The sequence below is a fragment of the Sprattus sprattus genome (genome assembly GCF_963457725.1).
Source record: "Sprattus sprattus genome assembly, chromosome: 9".
NCBI lineage: Eukaryota > Metazoa > Chordata > Actinopteri > Clupeiformes > Clupeidae > Sprattus > Sprattus sprattus.
In genome coordinates this window covers 10,089,626-10,100,192 of record NC_137928.1, presented here as the reverse complement: position 1 = coordinate 10,100,192, position 10,567 = coordinate 10,089,626, and the positions used below count along the sequence as shown (strand labels likewise).

Here is a 10,567-nt window from a genome sequence, read left to right as displayed (position 1 = left end):
GTGACTCAGCAACAATGCCAAGATACATTCGTGTTTTGGTTTAAAGAACAAGCTTGTCCATCGGTTTCCTCTCAGTCAGCCACCACCGCAGTTGAGCTTTGCAAACCCTGGGCGGGAAGTGTATCTCACCCAAGGGCAACGTTTTAGTTTTTTACAACTTTAGTTTACCAGAGCATCCTGCAAACAACTACAGCCTTAAAGTTGAGTCGCCCATTGTAAAGCATTAACAATCATTTGGAATGGCTGCCGTTTCTTCCAAATCAACCCCCAATTTGTTCGATATCTGAACAACTACTCTCTGTCTACATGTTCAATTCAGTTTAAGGCCTTGACCTCTGCGACGAGTGAGAGAAGTGAACTCACAAGGGTTTGTAAGTCGGTTCTATTGCCGTTCCTCTATGTCAGTAAATTCAGTGGCCTGGTTTTTAATCCTCTCACCTCCATTTGGTTTGGAGCCGGTGGGTTTCTGGGGAATGATGTCATGCAGACGAACCAGCTCCTCCAGTGACCAGCTCGACCATCTGGGCCTCAGTGCCATCTCGACAGTATATTAACCATGTGTAGCGGCAAGCATGCAGAGTCCCACCAAGGAGTGCATCCAGTAATACCCTCTGCATGAGTGTGTGCCACTGCTCGCCTCTACTGAAGCCATGTAGATGTAGGTCAAAAAAATCTGTGGCAAAATGGCTGTTATAACATGTTATAACATGTGATACTTTTCACTGTAAAATCACATTCTTTTCGCCAGGAGTCCCGAGTAAATGCATTCCTTTTCATTATTTCCATTTGTTATTGTTTTTTTCTCAACATTCTACGTCGGTCTGGTGTGATTGGTCAGCTGTTTGGGTCCAGTTACTGATTGGGGATGTGGATAAACACAGCCAACAGCTGCTAAGGCTAAGAGATGTTTTGTCCATTAGAAATTGTTTCATGTGCCTTGCAGTGCATTTGTGAACATCATTGCCATAACTACAGACACTGTAAAAGGGCAAATGACAGAAACAGAAGTACTTCCTTAAACTTCCTAAGCTTCATGAAGTACAAGGCCAGCTGACCAGGTTTACTACACATTAGTGTGATTTCTGTGACTACAACTACCAAGTTAGTCGTCCAGCTGGTGCAAGAGAGGTTATGGAGCTGTAATGGAAAAGGTGTTGAGTGAAATATTACATTACTTATAGAAGTCAGAGCTCAAATGCCCTAGCTTCAGTCAGTGTTGTTCAAACAGACTTAAATTGCAATCAATTTATGAATTGTAGCAATGTTACAAATCTTGAAAACCACAGGGACATACGATTCAATGTGTCATATGGTAATAACAGTGATCTCCTTAACTCAACTAATTCAGAGTAACTAGCAAAGGTTACTCAATTAGTTTCATTTCAATCAGGTCTAGTAGGTTGGAGTGGACTCAGGCCTCCCTATGGCCAACTATTATCCAATCAGGATGATAGATGAGTCAGTAGAGGAATCAATTATTTTGAAGTTAAGCAACATATTGTAAGACAGTCGATGAATATGTGAGCCATAGAGAACCGCTGCTGAGCCACGTAGAAACATCTATTATCTCCAGGATTGATCACTGGGATATTTTTCAGAGAGTACAGCGTCATTATTGGTTCTATGGCTGATCTATAGTCCCCAGAAATACAGAATCTGTAGTAGAATTGCACTGATAGACCTTTACAGATAGACTGTAATTAATGAAAAACAGTGAGCGTGAATTAAGTATTTTACTTAATATCCACTCTGAAAATACCGTGGTATGTAATTTGTTGTTTCAAGAGAATTCTTGTAAGTGAATGAATTGTGTATGTGTTGTGTTAGGATATATTGTATGATGTAGTGTGTTGAGACTGGCTGTCAAGGCAAGATTTTAAGAAGAAATCTGTTCTGGTCGCAAGCCTTTTAATGAGTTGACTTTCAAGCAGTGTACATTTTTACCTGTTCTATTGCTACTACTGTAAAGCATTTCTATCCAACTGTGGATTGCTTGTGAATTAATTTATTAATTTATTATGTGTTTTGCAGTTTTAAAAAAGTTTTGAAAAAACAAACAAAATGTGGCTCTACTAACATCAATTTATGCTATGTGTCTTCTTTTTTTTCTTGTTGTTGATGTTGTTGTTGTGAAGCAATATGCCAAACAATGCCAGTATAATGGTATAATGTGGTACCTTTGGGATACACATTTTGTTATTCTAGTATAATAGATTCAAAATGTGGACAAAAATAAAAACAGCCATGTAAGACTGTGTGGACTCTCAATTATTTATAACTGACATGATTTTGTAAGATTCGACCAACAATTTTTTTTTTAATAAATAGTTTAAAAAAGCTTTATGTTTCATTATTGTAGAAAATGTCAGTCTAAAGGCACTGAGTTATCACAAATATTATACATTAAAAAGAGCGCACAACTGTTGTTATGGTGAATTAAACAATTGAACAGGGTTTCAAAATAAACCAAGCAATTGTCAGTAGTCTCAAAAACCTCAATATGCAACGCGTTATGCTGATAAACATGTCACAGGGATTTAGTCAATCAGAGCACCACAAAACCCAAAACTACCAAAAAAATTCACTTAGGATCTCATCTTCCAGTCATGTTAAACAGCAGCGTTAAATGTGACAAAACATGAAAAGTCAGGCAATCATCGTTACTCAAGGACAAATAAAGTTCCTGGTACTAACCTGGTATTAGCCTATCATTAATTAATATTAGGGGATATACGGATGGTTAATACGGATCGTTTCTCTGACAGGTCAGGTGATTGGTCTTAACCCATACAATTACTTCCGGGTATACTGATTGTCTACCTTTACACCCATCGTCTACCGACCGCTGCATTGGTCTCTGATTCGTATAGTAATGTCTATGGCTTCCAACACAGTTCATTAAAGATCACATAACATAACAGGCAGGGTAGTATTCTAACATCTTTGTTCATAGAGCTCTGTGTTATCAAATATTTTCAATTTGCTTTTAAAAAAATAATACAAGTTACGTACGATTTAAAGTGGCATTATGCAGTCATTGTACTTCAGGGTTAGGGTTAGGGTTAGGATAAGCAGTTTTACCTTAAAACAACAGCTTAAAAAAATCACGGCGCTACAATGACTTTTAATATGGAGAATCGCTTCCGTGCCATTGCCATACGAGGGTCCGTAGGCATATTACTGCCTTATGTAGAAAGAATAACTAACAATATTCTTTCTCGCCACCAAATTACTATTTAAAATGGCCTTTTTGTTTTCATTATTGCTCTGAGGCATGTGTATGTTTCTGAAGAAGTTAACCACTTACTTACCTATCCATTTAATAATAAACTGAACTGCTCACTAAGAAAGTACATTTTTGCCTTTGAGCTGGTAACATTTGATGTTATCTGCTTTGTATCTGCTTGGCCTCCGCTGGTGTTCTAGATGGAAAACGTTCCAACTCACCTCTTCAGCAAGGCCCTGTATGCCTCGGACCCAATCCTCCTCTGAGCATGGAGAATGAAGTCCTGTATGTCACAGATGACCCAGCCCTTCTGGAACTTACACAGCTCTTCCAGGCCGTCATTGAAACCCTGGACAGAGACTTGTTATGTTATTAAGTAATTATTACAATATTTTTCAAGAAATTTGTTTTTCTCAGTGATGATCATACACGCAAAACAATCTGACAGCAGTGGGTTTGCTAAAAACACTCATAAATGAGTAAATCCATGTGTACATAAATAACTTGCCATGAACTTGTCTTTGATCACCTGGCATTATTTATCTTTCAACTGGTGAATAAAATAATAGAAGTGAATTAAAAAAAAATAAGTCAATTTTGTGTTTTTACAGACACAAAATATGATGTTTCTTTCATATAATAATTTCACCTCGTGTGCCAGTGCTTACCTTGGAAAGCAGGCATGTTTTACTTTGAACTAGCTGATAAAACACCTTGGAAGTCATTAATAGGTTGGTATTATGCTGACCCGGAAGTTAATACTTAATGACGCGGGTAATTCTGACTTGAAGATCAGTAAATGTGCGGTTGGTTTTCGCGTGTTTTTTTCCCCTGGGGCCTGGAAAAAGGTATTTATGTAGCTTTTGAAATGGTGTAAAATTGTTCAATGTTGAAGTTAAACTAAATTAACAGATCGATGTGATCTTTAAATGCCAAACTTAACGTTCTTGCGTTGCTAAGCTATCAGAAGTAAGCGTTACAGGACAAATTCCAAAACATCCTAGTTTGACATGCTAGCTAGCAGTGTTCGTAAAGTAATACTGCTTTGATTATTCTGAAAATCCGTGTGCGAAAAAATATTTGTAGATTATAGTACGGGATTGTACAAAACATAGATAGTTGTCTAATTTTTACACTATCTAAGATATTGCCAGTGGTTAACCTGTTTAGCAAAAAAAATGCTAAATTAGCTAGCCATGCTGCCAGGATCCCTGCATGTTTAATACTGTGTTTATGGCAGCACGTTGTCTCTTCGTTAATGCCATCGACATTATAATTGGGTCATGTTATAATATTTGTTAAAAAAAGTGAACTTTGTCAGCATGTTTCTGGTGGACTCTGTAGTGGCCCGTATTGACTAAAATACACTTGCTAACAGCTGACATCAGAAGGCAGCTAATGTTGGCTACATGCATGTTGTGAATTTATGTAAGACTGTCAGTTGTTTTGTGCTGTCGTTATTAAAGTGTCATTATGTGTCATTTACGAAAAGTTGTATGTCTTTCGTCAGGTTTTCCCATGGGATAGATAATCATACGTGTCTCGCCAACTCTTATGGTGAAGCCGTTCGCTAAAAGCGGTGGGATGCCTCCCGTGTCTGAGGTGCAGATTGAAGTGCCAGAGGAGGGCGCTGGCGGGCTGTCCAGGGGAGATTGCCTCTGTCCGGTCTGTCTGGAGATCTTCCTGGAGCCAGTGACGCTTCCCTGTACTCACACCTTCTGCAAATCCTGTTTTCTGGAAACGGTGGACAAGTCCACCATGTGCTGCCCACTTTGCCGCAAGCGTGTTTCTACTTGGGCCAGACTTAATAGCAGAAAAAAGACCCTGGTGAATATGGACATGTGGCAGCGCATACAGAATGCCTTTCCTGAGCAGTGCCAGAGAAGATTGAGTGGACAGGAAGATGACTATTCAAACAGTAGGTGTCTGAATCTAAAGTAATGGCCCTCTTAAAGGTCCACTTTGCTGTTTCCTTTGTCCAATAATGACAGGGGCGTTGTTATTCTGTAGGTATGTGTTACTCACAGTTGAGGAATATTGGGAATATTCCTGCAGTACCAAGTACAGACACAAATGTTTTGGTAATACCTGAAATGAAGGATGAGAATGGACAGATGAGAGTGTGAGATTAGTGTTACTGCTCCTTCCATATTGCATAATACATTTTTGCAGTGATGTTGCTTTTCTCTGCGACTGTAACTTCAGGTTTATCTTTCCTTCTGTATGCCAAACTGATGCATGCAAAACCTGTCGTGTTGCAGCCGCTTGCTACTTGTCTCATCTTGGTTTCCTCTCTGACCCTCCCATTGTCCACAGTACTAATAGCAACACCCAAAGTGTGCCAGCCAGGAGAACTGCGAAGGGAGTATGAAGATGAGGTTAGCAAGGTAAGGGATCTCATGTTCCTTAATTGAACAGTGCATCAATGAATCAAGGGCATGCGCAGAGCGGACACATGCCCTCAGCCCCTTTTTTGCCCTTAAGAGAACACCTTACCCATCAATTCTGTCAAGCGATGGCCCAGTTCAGGTGCGCATTAGTGAAATTCACTCACTGAGGAGAGGATAAGCTGAGGTGCACTGCACTCTGTTTCCCCCAGGTGGAGAAGGAGAAACGAGCCCTGGAGGAGGACGAGCACCGGGCCAGTGAGGAGTACATCCAGCGCCTGCTGGCCGAGGATGAGCAGCGGCTGGCTGAGGAGAGGAGGAGGCAGGAGGAGAGCCAGCAGCAGGACGAGTGTCTGGCAAGACAGATCAGCCAGCAGCTGGTGAGATTCAACTCAGCCTGCGGCTCTTAGTGGACTCTTAGTGGGCTCTAACCCATTACAGGAACATGGCAGTAGCAGTGGTCCAGTCTGTTTGCAGTACTGTTAAATGCTTGCAGTACTGTTCAATGCTTGCAGTACTGTTAAATGCTTGCTATGTCTCAGCTGCAGTGTAAGTCCTTATGAAATGTGGTGTCTGATGAGGTGTATGGTACTGGTTATCTCTGCCAGCTATCAGTGGCTTTAATATTTGACGCTGCTTTGTATTGTATGGTATTTTTGTTATTACATTTTTTAATATTGATATAAGTGGACTTGAATTGAGGTGAATCATGCATTGGCCTAATAACCCTCTAAAACATTTGGAAACTTACTTTCATACACATTAGCAACCTATAGGCGGAGCATAATATCCTTATTTATTAAAGGTTTGTCAATTTTCTTTCTTGGTATTTGTCTTTGCAGAACCCTGATCCAGGCTCTCCGATGAACTCCCGACCAGTTGAAATTTCCCCTGCACCGAAGAAGAAACCTGGAGCCGGTGACATACAAAAGTGAGTTGGAACATTGAATAGTTGTTCCCTCTTTTTTTCCTTGCATGGTTGTTGACAAGGATTGGTAGATATCTGTACACCTTGTTGCCTATTTCCTGGTGGAGAAGTTTATTACTTGCAGAAGTCAACTAAATTGCTCAGCACTTTGTCTGATGTCTTAAGCTGGCCCATCCGTTTTTAAACTTCAAAAATCTCTCACAGTGTGGTCTAAGCTTTGGAGGTGTTAAACGAGAGTGATGATCTCATGCGGTGAAGAGCAGCCTGCTTGCTGGATGTGCTTGTGTTCTAACAAGAACTGATGGAGACCTCAAACCATGAAGTGAAACTTTTGTCGTCATTGTCATTCAACTGAACATGATTCTAGGGCGTGGCCTGCTTATTTGTCCATAGATGGCCATCACTGCACTCATCCTCCTGTTGTGCTCTGGTGGCAACTTAAGGAACTTATTGCCCTGAACTCAAACTGCTCACTTCCATAATGCTGTCCTTAAAATGAGGGACTACTGATGTAATACATGGGCTGACCACAAACCCTGACCAGTGGTTTTGTGGTTCTGTCGATCATATGTCTGTGTCACTGTTAGTGCTCTTGTTTTGGACAGTTTCTGTTTGACACCTTTTGAAAGTGAAAGTAGAACTGTCAATACTTAATAATGTAGCTGGTCGTTGTTGGGAATGTGCGAACATTGCACGTTTAAGTGGAATCCAGCTGTAAAGTGATGACCTCATGCACCAAAAATCAGTGTCTTGCAAGGATGACTTAAAGTAGCTTTGTTAGATCTGCATCTTTTTTTGCAGAATGTATTTCCCAAATGGCCTTATTTCTGTATTCCCCCTTTCAAATTCATTTCACTCTTAATTCTGTTGAAGGTCACGTACACATTTACAGGCATCAAGTGGGCTGAATTGACAGATTACTAGAAGGAAGAAGCCATTGGTCATAGGTTGTGCCATAGTCGGGGAATGTCCATTCCTTTTTCATTTTCACTTGGCCTTTGTTTTTTAAGCGCTCAAAAGTGTTCTGTTGAAAACATTTTGTCTTGTGTTCCAGGTTTTTTGGTCCGGTCCGAAACAAACACACAAATGCCTCAGATTCCAGTCCCACCTCGAGCCTGTTGGCCAACAAGGTTGGTCTTTCTCTTTCAGTTTGCTAGATGCCGTTATCATTGGCTCATTTGAGTTGTGTGCCACACATGATCTTATCAATTTAAGAAATCTTACAGTGCAACAGTTAATGTCACTTAGTTAAGTGTTATTTATATGACCGTTTTCACAGTCCTTCAAGCCATAGTGTTTTTTGGGTTAGTATGCCCCACAGAAACACTCACTATGTTATAGGGATTTGTGTAATGCACAGATAATCACACTTGTGTTAACATGATAACAGGCTACTTCATTGTGTCATATACTTCAGTGTTCAGTTATTTATGTATTTATTTATTTTGAAAATGAACAGCCAAATATGCCAAAAGGTTAGGGACTGCTGGTAGATATCTTCTTGTTAATCTGCATGACTGTTCCTTAGGAGAACATCTGGAACATTGAGGTGTCGATCCTGTCACCTCAGAGGAGCAACCCCTCTGCCAGCCACGCCCTGCCCTCTCTGGATTACTACGGTCCACCGGCCCAGAGCACCAGCCGGCCTGTCCCTGACCACCTGTCCACTTCGCCTGGCTCTCCTTATTCCCTCTCTTCCTCTTTCTCCTCCTCCAACGACTTTGAGCTTGCAGACTTCCAGAGCCCTGAGAAGAGCACCTCGTGGGCCTCGGCCAAGAGGAAGAGCAGTGTGATGGAGGCTGCCGAGGGGGAAGGGACCAGCGGGGCGCTAACCCCCAAAAGGCCCTGCACGGCGGCGGGGGAGGCCCCGGGGCCCAGCATGCTGCAACAGCTCACTCAGCAGGAGGAGGAGCTGCAGGAGCGGCGTCGGCAGGAGGAGGAGGACAGGCAGCTGGCCCTGCAGCTGCAGCGCGAGCTGGACCGCGAGGAGCGTAGCCGCGCCACCGACCGCAGCAAGAGCTCCACCGACCCCTACGAGCTGCGACAGAAGACCCCACGCTCAAGCGCAGCTGGCAAAGCCGGAGGTGACGCGGACACGCCCCAGCAGAGGCGGCCCCAGGCAGACCAGGGGAAGACGCCCAAGAGAAGACGGTCTGCCCTTCCTGCTGATGCTGCTAGCACGTCTTCCAGCCCCACCGCCACCGCCGCTGCTCCCTCTACAGCTGCTGCCACTCCACTAAAGAAGGGAGGCAAGCAGACCACCATCATAGACTTGTTCAACTACAAGGCCAGCTGACCAGCCTGCTGTCCTTTACTCTTAATGCTCTTTGTGTGCCTCAACAGACTTTGCTTCTCTCCATTTCTCTCACTCGCATGACCTTACCAGACTGAACTCGCTCATGCTGCAAACTTTGTGTGCCTCAACAGACAGTGCTTCTCTCCATTTCAGATCTTTCCTCTCTGACTGTCTCACTCATGACCTTACCAGACTGAACTCGCTCATGCTGCAAACTTTTAAACTAGGTTTTTTTTTTCTTTTTTCTTCTCTAAATAGTCCATTACTCACTGAAATGGAATGCGTGTTATGGTTCATGAACATTTCCTTGCTATAGAGAGAGATTTGCCTGCTATAAGCAAAGGTTTCTTTTTTTGTAGTTTTGTTTACATCAGTAGAAATATGTTCTCATATACTCTGCAATGATTTATTTTTGATTACAAAAACAAAAATATTAAAAGGAAGTATATATCTTCAATGTGGTGTGTGTTGCCTTTTCTGTATAAAGAAACACCTCCAGCTTGGATCTGTTTATTTCAGGACTTGGCCCTTTCTGATTATTTCTGTGTCTTCTTGACCTGACTTGACGTTTTAAGCAATCGCTGTTTCTATTAACAAAAGGTACATAAACAAGTGTAGTAGTGCTCAGAGTGACGTCGATGTGTTCCTGTATAATTTGAATTTGAAAATGTAGTATGTCATAGATGATGACTGTCAGATTTACGTCAAGAAATCTCTGAGCAAACAGGAAGCACGTGGAGAAAAACTCTAAGAATGTAAGAAGACAAAAACAAAACTGCAAATCAACTATGACCTCCATAAACAAATCCTTTGTATTATGAGTTCTGAAGTGCTAGATAGCTACACTTCTCCAAGTGGATCAACAGGAGCATCAACAATACTGTATTTGGACATGGTTGAAAAGCTTAAATATCCACCAAAACAGATATCCCCAGAACTCCTTTACAAAGAAAAAATTCAAGCTTTTAGACTGACCATCAACACCACAGAGTCAAACAATGAAACTATACCATCTCTACGACCTATTTGATTATTATGTCAATTTAATATGATTGTCCAAAAAGAGATCTAAAGACCAAGTCTGAAAGCTCAGCGTTCTACTGCAATAGACTCAGATCTCGCCTTCACCAGCCATATCAAAGCATTCACCATTCTATTATCTTAGAGATATAACCGAAATCAAGGATTTGGTTCCCAAAAAGACAGAGAGAAGCTCATCCATGTATTTTTCTCCAGTATAATGGACAACTGTAATGGTCTTTTAACTCTTACCTTAACGTTCCATTAAACAGCTGCTGCTCAATCAGAAAGCTGCTGCTGTTGTTTTATCTGGGACTAAGAACAGAGCACATTACTCTAGTTCTAAAATCTTTACACTGGCCTCAGGTTGATTGCAGAATAGATTTGCCACTAGTAATCACTGAATGGTTTTGACCTTAAATGCATCTCTGATATGTTTAAAAAGAATATAAGCACAGTACAGCACAGGTCAGCTAGAGTCCAAACTCAACATGATGAAGAAGCATTTAGCTTGCGCTCTGAATGTAGCAATTTTTAAATCCAGGTTAAACTTCTTCTTTTTATAAATCTTTAATTGAGCTCTGCAACTTGCAATCTATTCTCACTGTACTGTATCCTGGAACCTGACCTCTGGTCACTCCAAATGGGGAAGTGACATCTTGGGCTTATTACGTTTTAAGGGACAAATACATTCTGGATCCACTTACTTT

At 41.5% G+C, this 10,567-nt stretch overlaps 1 protein-coding gene across 1 annotated transcript; it reads left to right on the top strand.

The window, feature by feature from the left end:
• Window positions 1-4,011: 4,011 nt before the first annotated feature.
• On the top strand, window positions 4,012-9,160 carry rnf168 (ring finger protein 168). Its single transcript, XM_080845410.1, has 7 exons — window positions 4,012-4,074; window positions 4,737-5,144; window positions 5,543-5,613; window positions 5,826-5,993; window positions 6,456-6,544; window positions 7,596-7,671; window positions 8,070-9,160. Exons 2-7 carry the CDS (start codon window positions 4,781-4,783, stop codon window positions 8,835-8,837), a joined length of 1,536 nt encoding a protein of 511 aa, XP_080701536.1. The 5' UTR covers window positions 4,012-4,074; window positions 4,737-4,780; the 3' UTR covers window positions 8,838-9,160.
• The last annotated feature ends 1,407 nt before the right edge of the window (window positions 9,161-10,567 follow it).

Excerpts from the sequence above, each read along its gene's own strand:
- rnf168 (XM_080845410.1), top strand. The coding sequence starts at position 4,781 with ATGGTGAAGCCGTTCGCTAAAAGCGGTGGGATGCCTCCCGTGTCTGAG. Across the intron at positions 5,145-5,542 it reads GGAAGATGACTATTCAAACA|TACTAATAGCAACACCCAAA; the intron begins GTAGGTGTCTGA and ends CATTGTCCACAG. Across the intron at positions 5,994-6,455 it reads GACAGATCAGCCAGCAGCTG|AACCCTGATCCAGGCTCTCC; the intron begins GTGAGATTCAAC and ends TTGTCTTTGCAG.